Source organism: Xenopus laevis, chromosome 6L, assembly GCF_017654675.1.
Source record: "Xenopus laevis strain J_2021 chromosome 6L, Xenopus_laevis_v10.1, whole genome shotgun sequence".
Classification (NCBI taxonomy): Eukaryota; Metazoa; Chordata; class Amphibia; order Anura; family Pipidae; genus Xenopus; species Xenopus laevis.
This window is the reverse complement of record NC_054381.1, coordinates 16,127,103-16,143,649: the sequence shown is the minus strand read 5'-3', so window position 1 is coordinate 16,143,649 and position 16,547 is coordinate 16,127,103. Positions and strand designations below refer to the sequence as shown.

At 39.9% G+C, this 16,547-nt stretch overlaps 1 protein-coding gene across 1 annotated transcript in view; it reads right to left on the bottom strand.

The window, feature by feature from the left end:
• ube3c.L (ubiquitin protein ligase E3C L homeolog) overlaps positions 1 to 16,187 on the bottom strand; it is a 93,836-nt gene extending 77,649 nt beyond the window's left edge. The window contains exons 1-6 of the mRNA XM_018267145.2: positions 16,048 to 16,187; positions 10,694 to 10,792; positions 7,751 to 7,804; positions 5,490 to 5,564; positions 2,669 to 2,809; positions 485 to 600 (exon numbers count right to left, since the gene is read on the bottom strand). Of these exons, the coding sequence (XP_018122634.1) occupies positions 485 to 600; positions 2,669 to 2,809; positions 5,490 to 5,564; positions 7,751 to 7,804; positions 10,694 to 10,759 (452 nt within the window). The 5' untranslated portion in view covers positions 10,760 to 10,792; positions 16,048 to 16,187. The remainder of the gene's footprint in view (positions 1 to 484; positions 601 to 2,668; positions 2,810 to 5,489; positions 5,565 to 7,750; positions 7,805 to 10,693; positions 10,793 to 16,047) is intronic.
• Positions 16,188 to 16,547: the final 360 nt, after the last annotated feature.

Sequence of the window (16,547 nt, the reverse complement as noted above, 5' to 3'; positions counted from 1 at the left end):
GGCGAAAGTTGGCCAGATGTCGATCGGACGGCACTAAAGATCCGACCGCCGGTTAGCCATCGTTAGGATCCGATCGTTGGGCCCTGGGGCCCATGATCGGATCAGCCCAATATTGCCCACCTCAAGGTGGACATATCGGAGAGAGAACCGCTCGTTTGGCGACACTGCCAAATGAGCGGATCTCTCCCTGTATGGCTACTTTTAGCCGGGTACCCAGATGGGAAACCTGCTGAATGCCCATATTGTCAGGGATTTGGTGACTTTCTGCCAGAAACCTGACCACTTTGCGGGTATTCCACATGTATCCGACCCCATGCAATATACATACAGGTTAATTGGCTCCTGAAAAAACCATAGACTGTAAACTCCACTAGAGCTTGGACGGATTATGCATAATCTGTACATAAATGTGACGGCGTTTTATAAATAGCAGATGATAAGACAGTAATAGGATTCATATGGATAAACAATGAGAACTCTTTACCTGCAGCATAACCCTAAAAGCCGCTTTATTTGATACAGGCAAGTCAGCCTGTCGGGGCCTATCAGCTGTTTGACAAACTGGGAATTCTGTTTGATCAAATTCTGGCATATCCATATCTGTAAGGAAAATAACCGAATATAATAAAGGCAAAAACAGCAAATAAACTTGCAAATATAGAGCAATTGGGATGTATGAAATTCATATAATACAGAGGAGCATATAACTGTTTCAGTTGTAAAAAGGCTCCAATCGCCTTTTTTTATTTTACATTTTGCACACTGTATTTTGCTCTATTCAGATTGTTGCAGATCTTTGAGCTGCATAGACCCACCAATTCAGCCATGACTGTGTAAGTCAACACTGTATTGGTGAGGTCACTGCAAACAGCAGAGAACAGATCACAAAATAATCATATGTTTGCATTTAAACAAGTGACTAGTAAATACATCTCTCACATGTAAAGCTGGCCATAGATGTTGAGATTTTTAAAAGATCCGATCATCATCGTGAGACCACGATTATCTCGGAACAATCGTACGATCGTACGAATTGACCATACACTAAAAAGACCAATTTGCCAGGAAAACTAAGGGGAGCTGCCTGCTTGGCCCTGCAAACATAGATAGATTGCACTGGGACCGACAAAGATTTTTTAACCTGGCCGATCAATTTCCTGACAGATGTCGGCCGAAAAATCATAAGATGTTCGATCGTTCGAATCCAACGAACTGCGTGATAATTTCGAAGGATTGGTCGGCCTTCACTAAAATCAGTCGTTCTGCAAGAGAAATCATTGTGTCTATGGGGACCTTAAATACTGCGTGGAACTGCTGCTCCAACACCACATACATGTGACAAGACACACACTGAGTGATACCAGCAAACCCACTTGCACTCATATTTACACTGGGTACTTACAGTCTCCCAAATGCAATTCCTCACAAACGCCTTTTCGGTTTTAAACGCCTTAAGGTTTTTAACGTGGCTTAAAGGAAAACTATACCTCCAAAATGAACACTTAAGCAACAGATAGTTCATATCATATTAAGTGGCATATTAAAGAATCTTATCAAACTGGAATATATATTTAAGTAAATATTGCCCTTTTACATCTCTTGCCTTGAGCCACCATTTCGTGATGGTCTCTGTGCTGCCTCAGAGATCACCTGACCAGAAATACTTCAACTCTATAACTGTAACAGGAAGAAGTGTGGAAGCAAAAGACACAACTCTGTCTGTTTATTGGCTCATGTGACCTAACATGTATGGTTTGTTGGTATGTTTGTGAGTACAGTGAATCCTACGATCCCAGGGGGCGGCCCTTATTTTTTTAAAATGGCAATTTTCTATTTATGATTACCCAATGGCACATACTACTAGAAAAGTATATTATTATGAAAATGGTTTATTTACAGGAAGCAGGATTTTACATATGAGCTGTTTTATGCAATATCTTTCTATAGAGACCTACATTGTTTGGGGGGTATAGTTTTCCTTTAACACTAAATTCACATGCAACAATTGCTCTTGAGGTAAATGACAAACAGTCCCTGGTATTTTGTTGTTGTCTTTCAGCTGAACCACTAAAGCTTAGACAATAAAATGCCTAAAATCACCGTGCTATTGCCCTTAATAGTCAGGACATCAGAGACACAAGGATTAGGTAAAAATAGAACATTAATATGATTGGGGGGCTTTAAGTATATAACAGAGACACAGAGTAAAGTGGGTCTTCATTTTTAAGGTTTTTGAATTATTTAGCTTTTTGTTCAGAAGTTCAGTTTTGGATTTCACGCTAATGTCACCCTAACAAGCAGGCATCGGTTTAAATATAAGATTACAAGTTAAATAGAAGGCCTGAACAACAAAATAGTAATACAAGGAAATAGTTTTTTAGCTGCCAGGGGTCACTGACCCCCCAAGAAGCAGACAGCATTTACTGCAAACTGGAAAGGGGCAGAGGACGAAGGCAAATAATTCAAAAACTATAAAAAAAAAAAAAAGACCAGTTGAGAAGTTGCTAAGAGTAGGACATTCTATAGTGGACTAAAAGTTAACTTATAGATAGACTATCCCTTTAGAAAGCGAAAAACATGGGAATATAGTTCAATAAACTACAACAATATTATAAAAATATTAAATTTAGTTCTCCATAAAAGAACAGCAGGGCCAAACGAAACCCACCAAGCGTTTAGAGTCCTCATTCTGTCTGTAGAAAAACAGGAGTTTGCGCACTAACAGCACAAGATGGCTTCCATTCGTAGCACCCCCATTTGCAGCAGCTGAGCTGGCAAAGGAATCAAACTCACTTCTTTGGATGGTGTACTGCAAAGAGAAATCACAGCATCAATACAATATTGAAATGTATGTTTTAACTTAATAAACCATAACAGACTAAGCCAATTTTAAACCTCACATGTAACGCACAATATACATATGAACTGTTAAACCTCCATATGAGATACAAATGTCAACAATTAGAGGGGTTGTTCACCTTTAAGTTAACATTTAGTATGATGTAGAGAGTGAAATTCTGAGACAATTTTCAATTGGTTTTAATTTTTTATTATTTGTGGGTTTTAGTTATTTAGCTTTTTATTCAGCAGCTCTCCAGTTTACAGTTTCAGCAATCTAGTTGCTAGAGTCCAAATTACCCTAGTAACCATGCATTGATTTGAATAACAGACTGGAATATGAATAGGAGAGGGCCTGAAAAGAAAGAGGAGTAATAAAAGTACCAATAACAATTAATTTGTCGCCTTACAGAGCATTTGTTTTTTAGATGGGGTCAGTGACCCCCATTCCAAAGCTGGAAAGAGTCAGAAGATATTTCAAATAATTCAATAACTTTTAAAAAAGAAATAATGAAGGCCAAATGAGAAGTTGCTTAGAATTGGCTATTCTATACTTTATAAGATCAAGAGTAGTCAACTTTACTTTACACTTGTATTAAAAGCTGTATGTTCTTGCTTCAATGGGTGGGTGTGTCTCGGCAGAAGCCCAAGTGCCTATTAAGGGGCGATGACACTTGAGGAGATTAGTCACCCCACAATTATTCTACTCTAGAGTGGGTGACTAAATTCCAAATGCTTTCCCAACTGATATGTGAATCAACCCTGGGGAAAGATATGCGTTGCGACTACTCGCGAGGAAACTTTGGGCAACTTCACGTCACATATGTTTTCCCACCAACGTTTCACATTACCCGCCAGGAAAGCATTTGGGGCGATTAATGATGTGAGATTGCCCTAACACAGTAGTTAGGTCTATTTTATCTGCATTCTCCTGCCATAGAATTCTCTGGTCCATTTCTAACCCTCCAAGATATTGCAGTTTATGTGAGTGATAAGAATAATGACTCTCTCTTCATGCAGGCTGTGTGTAGGTGTCGGTTATTTTAAAAGACAGTTAGCTAAAAACATTGTCCAGGAAAAGAAGGCACACACCAATTTTTCTGACTTTGAATGGTGCATGTAGAAATTAACGAGAGGAGGGTAACGAAGAGTAACTTGATTATTTTAGAAACAGTGCAGATTTTTGGAATTGATATTAATTTTAATTATTTTTATAGTTCCTTATTTCCATGAGATGAAGCTCATATTACATTTTCATTCTTGTTACATTTGCCCATTGTTATGAAATAAAACGAATGTAGTAGAGTCCTGCGCGGGTCCATTTTTTGGAACCCGTACCCGCAACCCTGACCAGCATTCTTACTCGCTTGGACCCGCTACCCGACCCAACCCGCAAGTACCTTATCCACAACCCGCTGTCATTGTAAACCAGAAGTGACATCATCGGAAGTAGACATGATCAAAAAAAAAAGGAGTATATATCGCTATTGAGAAGACCCGCGGCCCGACCCGCAAACCCACAGAACCGCGTCTATACCAGCACCCGGACCTTCTACCCGCCACCCGCAGGATACAGCGCAGGTAACCCACGGGTACCCGACCTGCTGCAGGACTCTAACGGATAGTATCCATAATTCACTGTCTTGATTTCTGCCAAATTAATGTGGCCATAGACGCAGAGATCCGCTCCTCGATATGCCCACATTGAAGTCACATCAGAATGGAGGCCAAACGGGTGGTCGGACCGCGGGACCACCTCGACGAAAAGATGATGCCGCAATCAGACGGGATTTGTTAACCTGCCCGTGTATGGGGAGCCTTAAGGCAGAATTCATATTTTTAGGTGGACACATGGGGTTGTCCATACCTACCGTATATGATGTGCAACCAGTAATTGGAAACCCATTTAATTAGGGATGCACCGAATCCACTATTTTGGATTCGGCCGAACCCCCGAATCCTTTGCGAATACCGAAACAAATCAAATCCAACCCCTAATTTGCATATGCAAATTAGGGGTTGGAAGGGGAAAACATTCTTTACTTCCTTGTTTTCTAACAAAAAGTCACTCGATTTCCCTCCCCGCCCCTAATTTGCATATGCAATTTAGGATTCAGATTCAGTTCGGCTGGGCAGAAGGATTCGGCCATATCCGAATCCTGCTGAAAAAGCAGAATCCTGGCTGAATCCCGAACCGAATCCTGGATTCGGTGCATCCCTACATTTAATACATGGCACCTCCTTAGGAAGGGTATTCGTTTATCATATAAAGAAAGGTCTTGTGCTTCCTACCTGGTTTCTATTTAATATCACTTACGATCCCAGTGCTCCAGCACTACTAAATTCCTACCAAACCATGCTTTGGCAGTTTACACAACAATTGATCCACAGACTTTTACGTTTTTTCCTTCTGGTATAGGAGAAGGTGACTAAGCATGGCCTTGTTGCATTACACCCCAGGTGATTCAAGAATAGCTACTGTTGTTTATCTCGTTAAAAATCCCAGGAAGAGAACCACCAATGATTTTTTTTAAAGCATGAATTCTCTTTATATAAAATGTAAGTGAAAGGAGTCAGTGACTGCAACCTCTGAAACGCGTGACACATGAAAGTGCCTTGCTCCTAATTTGCCATTCAATAAAAACACATACTTGCTGTTTTCTGTCCTTGTAGCCTCGTACAAAGGACTGGATGATTATTGCATTTTTCAGCCTCCTCCTCTCTTCCTGTAAAAGATAAATCGTGGCAATTTATTTTAAAGTGATAATCAATCCCAGCATCAAAATGCTTAGATACCAGGGAAAGAAGCAACTCGACTGACATGTCCAATTAAATAGTAAATTTAAACATAAAACATCAGGAGTTTGAGATTCAAGAGAATGTTGATGGTGCTGTTATGTGCTAACCACAAGCATAAATCCTGTTAAAACATAGGGATTTCCAATGGAACCATTTTACTGCAATCTGCACAGGATTTACCAAACGGATGATAATTTTGTCCGTATTAGTGCATTTCACACAGGCTTCTGGGGTGGCGTGAACCGTGCCTGATGACGGTGTAACTATCGCAAAATGAAAATGTAACATAAGCTTCATCCTAGTAAGTAAGAAACTTTCTAAATACAATCAATTAAATATTCTGCATTGTTTCTGAAATAATCAAGTTTATATTCATTATTCCTCTCCCAGCATCTGTTTCTCTTCATTTTGTCTTCATGCAGCAGTTGGGTGTTACATGAATGATCCAATTTATATTATAGGGGGGGCTCCCGTTCCTAGAAGATGTATTAGAGCTCACTCAAATAACTGATTCCAGTACAAACACAATCTAATAAAATAACTGCCTTTTGCACAAATCCTGCATGTAGAGAGACATGATTTCTGGTGATTTTAATAGAGTGAGCTCTAATACATCTTCTAGGCAAAAGCAGCCCCCCTATAAAATGTATTGGATCATTCATTTGACACCAAACTCCTGCATGAAGAGAGAATGAGGAGAAACAGATGCTGAGAAATAGTGAAGATAACCTTGATTATTTCAGAAACGGTACATCATTTTTAAATGATTGTAATTAGAAAGTTTCTTATTTCAGTATGCTGAAGCTAATATTCATCATTTTCGTGATAGTTACCCTTTAAGAAAAGCTGCATTGCTGGGGAAAAAACACTGGAATTCATGTCAAAAATTGCACACTGGCGTGCTTTCAAAAATGAGGCACAGAGTGTAGAGGGAGTGGGTCTTTGCACTGCCTCCAAGGGAACATCAAGTCTGCACCTGACAAGGGTAAATAATAAAGGTTTTTTTTTTTTGTTTTTTTTTTGAATTTGGAATATGTCAAAAGAAACGACTCTCTCTCTCTTCATGCAGGCTGTGTGTCGGTGTCAGATATTTTAAAAGACAGTAGGGATGCACCAAATCCACTATATGGGAATCAAACGAATCCTTCATAAAAGATTCAGCCGAATACCGAACCGAATCCTAATTTGCTTATGCAAATTATGGACAGGAAGGTGAAAAAAGGGGGAAAAATTTTTTCCTTCTTTGTTTGGTGACAAAAAGTTACGTGATTTCCGTTCCCTAATTTGCATATCCAAATTAGGATTCGGCCGAATCCTGCAGAAAAAGGCCTAATCCTGGCTGAATCCCGAACCGAATCCTGGATTCGGTGCATCCCTAAAAGACAGTTAGCTCTAAAACATTGTCCAGTAAAAGAAAGCACACACCAATTCATCTTACTTCTACTCCTGCACGAAAATAAAGAGATTAACGGGAGGAGGAGGGTAGCGAAGAGTAACTCAATTATTTTAGAAATAGTGCAGATTTTCATTATTTTAATTAATGTTATGCAGATTTTTTAACTCATATTTTTAATAGAAATGTAAAATGTTGTTGCTCTGATCTGCATAGAATTGAGTAACATACCTGATTACACGATTTGCAGAGGACACAATACTCAGCCCAACAAAATGTATGTATTCAGTGCAATCCAATAGATCAGTGATCCCCAACCAGTAGCTCGTGAGCAACGTTGCTCTCCAACCCCTTGGATGTTGCTCTCAGTGGCCTCAAAGCAGGTGATTATTTTTGAATTCCAGGCTTGGAGGCAAGTTTTAATTGCATAAAAACTAAGTATAGTGCCAAGTAGAGCCTCGTAGAGGCCAGTACACATAGGGGCTACCAAACAGCCAATCATAGCCCTTATTTGGCACCCCAAGGGACTTTTACATACTTGTGTTGCTCCCCAACTTTTTTTACATTTGTATATTTGTATGTGGCACACGGGTAAAAAAGGTTCGGGACCCCTGCAATTGATTGTGCCCATACACATACACATTAGCTGGTGGGGTACCAATGAATGCAGTATATTTCATGTACAAAGGTATAGAAGCCCATCGATAGTATAAATCTTACCTCTCGTTTGCGCCGCTCTTCCTGGGTTCGATGTAAAAGGGAAGCTTTATCTTCCTAGGGAAAAACAAATATTCCATGAAATGAAATGCAGACAACACATGTAAAGATTGTATTGGTTTGTCCGGTAGCTGAATATAAAATAATTTTGGCTGCACCAATCCTACTTGATATGAGAAAAGATCTGAAGACATCAATGAATTAAGCAGAAAATACACAGTCCCATTTTAGCTGCTGACTCCGCTACTCCAGGACAAGTCAGCATCTAATTGGACAATGTATGAGGCCAAACCTACAGCCTGTACTGGTGATGAGCACATTCCTGTGGGCCAAGTTTAAAAATGATATTCCAAGAGGACTGTATTGGCCACAACAGGATATTCATTTTGTGTATTATGTTTAAATACATACGGATCCCTTTACTATAAACTAAACATAAGAACACCATCACACTTTCTATCAGGCTCACTGTTAATTGGTTAATAGATAGATTATTAAACCAACTGCTGGATTAGTCAATGCAGAGTTTTTTTTCTTTGGGATGAGAATGAATGAATATTGTGATAAAACAGGCTAAGAACTGTGCTGTAATACAAGGTCACAAACTTGGAACAAAAACGTATAGCTATTTTTATAATTACTGCATTTAGAATTTATAATATATCCATAAAATGACTCATTAAAGACTAAAGCAGCGTATGAGTACTTCAAAAAGGACTTGTGTAGGAGATCCAAAGACATGTCAGGCTTAGGACACCTGCTGATTGCTGTTATAGGGACAGCTTCTATATTTGTGTTTTTCCTTCTCATGTATAATGGTAATATGCCATGAAGGGCACGGTGACACCGGATCTCAGTATCTTTGTTGCTGTGATTTTCCAGAGTAAAGTAAGTAAATAAGTAACAGGACATATGTTTCATATTGGTGATGGCACATCTATGGGATAGCAGAATGGAAGCAGGGATGCTGTGTCTGTTTGCATTCTGTACTCTGACACAACAGCATAATCCCTGCTGTTAACTTGTGCCTGATCTAATGCAGTGCTCTCCACTTACATCCCACAAGTGTATCCTCTCTGTTTGCCACCTTTTTGGTTTCAACACTAAGGCATACAAAGGAGCAGGAACTGATTATGTTGCCATCTATGTGCCTCTTTGAATTTGCAGTGTCTTTGCTTCCCTGTATGCTGGAACTCTGTATTTCTTACCGGTTGAACCAAAAATCATCAGAATAAAGGGGGACACCATGATATGCAAAGCCCAACTGTAGAAGGGATGGGGCAGGGTGCGCTGATAGACAATGCAGCCAAAATGAAGAAAAACATGAAAGAAGGCGAAGAGAGGGCAGAAGGCACGCAAAGAGAGAGACAGATATGAAAGGAAGGGAACAGCAAATTGAGAGAACAAAATAGATAAAAACAGACACAGAACAGAAGGAAAAAAGAGAGAATTACAGGAAAGTGGTTAAAAAATTGTGAAAAGAAAAAAATGCAGAAGGGCAGAAAAAAAGGCACAATAGAAGAATGTGGTGTTGATGATACATTTAAGTAGGGATGCACCGAATCCACTATTTTGGATTCGGCCGAACCCCCGAATCCTTTGCTAAAGATTCGGGTGAATACCGAACTCGAACCAAATTTGCATATGAAAATTAGGGGTGGGAAGGGGAAACCATTTTTTAGTTCCTTGTTTTCTGACAAAAAGTCACGCATATGCAAATTAGGATTCGGTTCGGCAGAAGGATTCGGCCGAATCCGAATCCTGCTGAAAAAGGCCGAATCCTGGATTTGGTGCATCCCTACATTAAAGTGCAAGAACCCTATTTATAGCTAAAAAAAATACTGGGCTGTAGTACCTACCAAAAAATAAATATATATATATATATATATATATATATATATATATATATATATATATATATATATATATATATATATATATATATATTTTTTATTTTTTTTTTTTTTTTTTTTATATATATATTTATATGTAAATGTTTATGCAGGGACCAAAAAAAAGTGGGTGTCTTTGCTGTGGATAATGATTAAAATTAAAGGATGGTAATGGTGCTGTGAGCATACACCGGCAAACCCCCTGTTCTGATTGGCCATTCAACATCCAATGTTTGAAAATATAGTCCTTGCACCGGTACTGGGTTACCTGGGCAACACAGGTGGGCTAATATAGAAAATGTGTTGCAGTTACCAATAGTAACCCATCAAATCTTTTATTATCAGACTTTACATTGTAAACTCTTGTAAGTAGGGCCCTCTAATTCTATCACACACTGCAAACCCGTGTTTTGTTATACAGGTATAGGATCTGTTATCCGGAAACCCAATTTCCAGAAAGCTCCGAATTATTGAAAGGCCCATCTCCCGTGAACTCCATTTTATCCAAATAATCCAAATTTTTTAAATAATTTCCCTTTTCTCTGTAATAATAAAACAGTAGCTTGTACTTGATTCAAACTTAAATAGAATGAATCCTTATTGGAGGATAAACCAGCCTGTTGGGTTTATTTAATGTTTCCATGATTTTCTAGTAGATGATCCAAATTACAGAAAGATCCGTTATGTGGAAAGTCCCAAGCATTCTGGATAACAGATCCCATACCTGTATTGTCTGTTATATTTATAGAATAATATTAGGTGCAGTCCAATTGTTGGCGCTATATAAATAATGATGATGATGATGATGAGACTTGCAGTAGACTTCTCAGTAGTAAGTGCTGATTGGCTGCTATGGGCAAGTACAGTGTAGGTTAGCAGCCATGATGTAAATCAGCTCTAGAAGCATCTTTGGGTTGTACATAAATGCACTCAGTCCCATGACAGAGCACTCCACCCATGATGTGTCGGCAGCTTGGCTTAAATTTAAAATCAATAAAAATGAGAAAAATACTTTACATGTATTAATAGCTATTTTAATTTAAAGAGTCCTTACCTTTCTGCTCGCTCCCCTGAGCGAAACCTTCGGCCTTGTTTTAAAATCTCCCTCGAAGCTGAACATGTTTACAGCTTATCCCATCTAGATGACGTGACGCTTGAGAGGGGACACAAAAAATAAAACAAAGATTTTAGAACTTTGGGAAACAACTCTGCTCAGAATTATTTTTCTTGGTTCAGAGCAGAGCACTTATTCTTAGAGCTTACTTCTACATTTTGTATTTAACTCAGAGTATGATACTGATTGGCAAGAAGAGAAAGGGTTCAAGTTGGAACTAATTCTCTTTAGGTTAAAACGCCTTTATTGCAAAATTTTGGGCATTACTATACCTCCCAACATTTGAATATTGGAAACAGTTACAAGAAGTTCAGCCACGAGTAATGCGGCAAAAATTTTTTTTTGACCATGCCCATTTTGTGGCCACACCTCCTAAATACCATGTCAATTTTACCAAATTACAGTTTTGCTAAGGAAGGTCGAATTGCCCTTTAAAGGGGTTGTTCACCTTCAAACACTTTTTTCAGTTCAGTTGGTTATCAGACAGTTCACCTGAAATTATAACTTTTTCCAATTACATTTTCTATTTGTGACTGTTTTTCTAATATTGAAGTGTAAATTGTCATTTTTCACCTTCTAAAGCAGGTCTGGGAAGGGGGGAGGGTCGCCGACTCTTTGGGCAGAAACACGCAAAGATTCGGGGAGATCGGCCAGCGACAAATTGCCTCTTCTTCGGGTGACTTATCTCCCCAAACTGCCTTCCTGCTGGCTAGAATATAAATCGCCGGCCGGATAGCACCCGGAGCGCTTTGCTTTCCAAAGTTACCTTCAGGCGAATGCCATCCCGCCGGCTATTTAGATTCTAGCCGGTGGGAAAGCTTTTCAAGTAGATTAGTCACCCAGACTCTGTTTGGCCGTGCACCTGCAACCAAAACTTGTCTCCAAGCCTGGAATTCAAAAATAAGCACCTGCTTTGAGGCCACTGAGAGCAACATCCAAGGGATTGGTGAGAAACATGTTGCAAGTACTGATCCTTGCACCAGAGACTCAAACATTAAACTTTAAGCTTCAATTTACGGAAAACGGTGAAAAATAAATGATGGAAAGCAATTGATAAAAAGTATTTGTTTATGGTGAACAACCTGAAAACCACTGAACTGGAAAAAGTGTTTGGAAGGTGAAACACCCCTTTATGCTCAAAGTCTCAGTTCACCCAAGAGACCTGCTTATATTAAATAGTTACAATTGTATCTTTGCCTATCTTAAACAGTTACAAATGCATCTAAGCGCAGGCACTGAGTATTCTGGATTCTCTGTCAAAAAAGCCTTGTATTTAAATAAGTTTTAGAATCTTTCTATCTTGTTCTGGCGTCAGTGCAGGACATCAAAGGGAAACTCGGGACATTTCAGTAGCAATCTGGGACTGCGGCCTGAGCTGTCAAAATTGGGACTGTCCCGCGAAAAAAGTTGGGAGGTATGCATTACAGCATAGTTTTCAGGCCTTTCTTGGCCCTTTATCAAGATGCTTAATAAAGGGCCAAGCAAGGCCTGAAACAATTCTGTAATGGCCTAAAAGTATGCAATAAAGGCATTTCAACATAAAGAAAATTGGTGTTGCTGTTCCAACTTGAGCCCTGCTTTGTGTGTCAGTGGGAAGTGACCATTGCACTGCTGTAAAGTATCTATTCATCATTCTGCTGGCTACTTGCTGCCTACAGGCAAGAGGAGAAAAACAATGCAGAACAAATTCAACCAGTAAGTGTTTTACAGCCCACCATAACATAGGACAGTAATGCGGTTTCAGGACAGTCACTAAGCATACACTTCCCAAGAGCTAAAGCCTTCCCTGATAATATCCTGTCAATGTTATTTTCGCTTAGCACTTCAAATTTCTCTCCTAAATTAAAGACTTGAAAACTGGCGGAAAAAGTCAGAGACCTCTAGATGGATTTGGCACCGATTCCATTTATTAATGGACAAATAGGAAAGCTGCATCGGCCTTGTATTAAAGGAGAAGGAAAGCTGCTGAAGCAGTTTATTGCCAATAGATTAGCCACAACAGTGCAAGCTAGAATGTTATATTTATTCTGCAGAATACTTTACAATACCTGAGTAAACAGCTCTAGAAGCTCTCTGTTTGTTTAGGATAGCAGCTGCCATATTAGCTTGTTGTGAAATCACTTCTTGCCTGAGTCTCTCCCTGCTCACTCATAGCTCTGGGCTCAGATTACAGCAGGGAGGGGAAGAGGAGCAAACTGAGCATGCTCAAGCCCTAGCCCTGGAGGTTTAAGATGAAAACCGGAAGTCTGATACAGAAGCCCATGAGTACACAATAGAAGGAAAGAAATGCTGTGTTTCTTTTGACAGAGGACTCAGAGCAGCACTACTTTGAGGGTTTACTGGTGTATTTATATAGACATTTCTGATAAAGATTACTTAGTTTTAACCCTTTCTTCTCCTTTACGCTTAAACTCAACTGGTTTATCGGACTTCCAAACTGGATATGTCATAGAGTCACTCTCTTGAAAATAAAAATATATAATTGAAGCCACAGTCTAGTACAAAAATTTGGGAAGAACGACACTAAAAATATCATCATTTTTGGAACCTCCAAAAGAAAAACTCCAGTTCATGAAAACATAAGGGGGAGGACAGAGGTCTCCTGCTCAAAAATGCCCCACGGGTTAGCTTTCCGTGGAAAAATAAACTGGCACCTCTAACCGTGATAAAGTCTTTCCTTGTCCAATAAATAATTGCCAATTACAGATAGCATTAGGAACAAAAGCAAAAGCAAGCCGAGACTGGGTTACTCTTCCCCCTTTAAGAATTCCCAGAATAGCTGCCAGTCAGGCTGTATGTGCCAAATCATTACCCGCCGCTGCCACTTTTTGTTTCACTTTCCCAGATAAGAAACCACTTGATCTGGAGCTGATCAGCAGGCGAAAGCCTATCTGTGTGTTGTCTGACTGGAAAAGCCATAAGAATGGGAACCCCCTATGAAAAGGAAGAGTACTGTTGGCCCCCCAATTGCTTTTCAACAAATACAAAGTTTTTGGTGGATCCACATTGCAGCATAGGGGTCACTCAACTACAGATCAGACAGAAATAAGATCCAATTTATAATGGTCGGCCACCATCTGTCACCCAAATCGACACCATTATTTCCTTTTTTGGGTCTGCTAATTGCTTGTTTTGCACCCCTGCACTGGCACAACTAGGCTGACTATATACTAGTCCTTGCGAGTTCCTAATACTTCACAATTATTTATCGTGTGCAATTGCCTTTCACTAAAATATACATAGCTCAACATTAGCCACATTTTATCAGGCTATTGCTAATTAATCTTAGCTTGCATAATCCTGGCAAGTCATATGACATCACTGCAGGTCCCTAAAAGCTTCATGGCCTAGAAAGCTTCTAAGCAATTCAGAATGTCTTAAAGGGGTGGTTCGCCTTTACATTAACTTTTAGTATGTGATAGAATGACCAATTCTGATCAACTTTTCAATTGATCTTCATTATTAATTTTTTTTTATTATTTGTCTCTTTCCAGCTTTCAAATGGGGGTCACTGACCTCATCTAAAAAAACAAAAAAAAACAAATGCTCTGTAAGGCCATTAATGTATTGTTATTGCTACTTTTTATTACTCATATTTCTATTCAGGCCTCTCCTATTCATATTCTAGTGTCTTATTCAATGCCAAAGCAGCAATTTATGAAAAGTGCTTTTATTCACACAACATGTTTCAGGTGTAGAACCTTTTTTCGAAAAAGGGTTTTACACCTGAAACATGTTGTGTGAATAAAAGCACTTTGCATAAATTGCTGCCTGGGTTTGGTCCTTCCTTAAGAATATTGTAGTTGCACTATTAACGTCTGGGCGGGACATGGAAGGAAAAGCCGAACATATTGGCATAGCTGTGTATGGGCAAAGTTTTGTCTTATTCAATGCATGGTTGCTAGTATAATTTGGACCATAGCAACCAGATTGCTGACATGACAAACTGGAGAGCTGCCGGATGTATGTATGTATCTGTAACTTTATTTGTAAAGCGCTTTTAAGGAGCCGCAGTGCTGTACAATGCATAAAAGTACAACATAAATAAACGTACAATATATACAGGGAGGACAAGGCAGACAATAAATGCAATAAATATATACAGAGTTTATATATGTTCTATGTGGTAAGAGACAGTAGAGCTTACAGTCTAGTTAAATAACTATAAAAAAAAAACTATAAAAAAAAAAAGTTGAAAAGCAAATGCAAATTGTCTCGGGATATCCCTCTCTACATCATACTAAAAGTTAATTTAAAGGTGAATAACCCCTTTATTAGCTTGAATAATAATGACAGGGCATATGACATAAATGCAGGTCCCTAAAAGCTTCATGGCCTAGACAGCTTCTGAACTGTTTGCCAAGGTATTTCCCAGGCACAGTGTCACAGCTTCTCAACTGGGAATGATATAATGAGGTCACATTATAGCGATAATAAAGATACAGCACTAAGAGCCTATGGGCTTCCAGTAAATATAGAAGAAGCAAGTACAGCGACCCCATGAATTCATTGAGGCCTATTTACAGCTCTCTGGGAGTTCACGTCATTATTTGATGATTACATAAAACAAGTTCTGCTGCCTCACAATTACCCAGGACATTAGTTAAAATATGACATCATCATCATCTCCCGCCCCAGTGATGCAAGATGAATTTGAGCTCCTATAATGAGGTGGTGTCAGACAATGGGCCAGCACAAAGGCAGCAGCTGTGTTTCATATGACCTGATGCTCTCAGGCATGGAATCTCCCTAGAACATGACTCAGCACTACAGACAGGAGGGTTATTACTGGGAACCCCCGTCAGAACTACAAATCCCAGGATCCTTCAATAGCAGTACGACAAGGGGGGATTCTGGGAGTTGTAGTTTAAAGCTTGGCCTTGGTCTGAGTCGAGCTGGAACACTGCAGGCTGGACATCCCTGTGTACAGTCAGGAGGGTGACATTTTAGTTTGGGTAGAAGGCTTTCCATTGGAGAAATGACAATTATATAGGAGCATATTGCAATTGGTCCCTTTTAGAGAAGCTTAGAGTTCCTTAACTACATATTTTAACTCCAAGGGGCCCCTGAGGTACTGAGGGAGCAGGTAATACTCTCTGCAGGGCAGGGGCCCTCGGAAGTGCCCAGGGTTGCTCTTCCTACTACAATACAGCAGTGCACCTACAATTTACACACAGACACATCCTACAGATGAGCCACACTCTTGCCCTAAGCTGTACCCACTCCCTAGCCAAAGGCCGACACCGCTGCCCTGACCCCCGCTGACAGGTGCCCACCGGAACACTGGTTTTTACCTGCTGAAATCTCACACTGGGCGCCGCACAGCAACAACAGGAGCCGCTCCGGACATTTGCCCTGACAACGGAAGTCCCGCCCCTGACAACGGACTCCGTAAACGCTCAGGGATTAGCCGCAGTCGGCAAGCGACATCCCTCTCGCTGGTTGGGGAACGAAAACGTCAGTCATCAGCGGGTAAGTGGGCGGAGTTATCCCTGACAGAGGGAGAAGTCGGAGCCAGTTTGGGATTGAAGTGGGATTGTTTGAAAGCAGATGAGGAGATAGGGTGTTAGTTTGAATGCGTTTGTGTCCCGCTACTTCAGGGTTGCCAGGTTGGCTGTTTTCCAGCCAGGTTAGGCTACTAATTTGAAGCCTAGGCGGGTTTTTAAAAGTACAAACTAGGCAAGGTATGAATTCCTTGCCCTAATGTGACAAACCTGTATCTCCCAATGCATGATGGGTAATGTAGTTTTTGTTTAACAATTTGCCAACTGCCCCAAGTTTACTGTAAGACTAC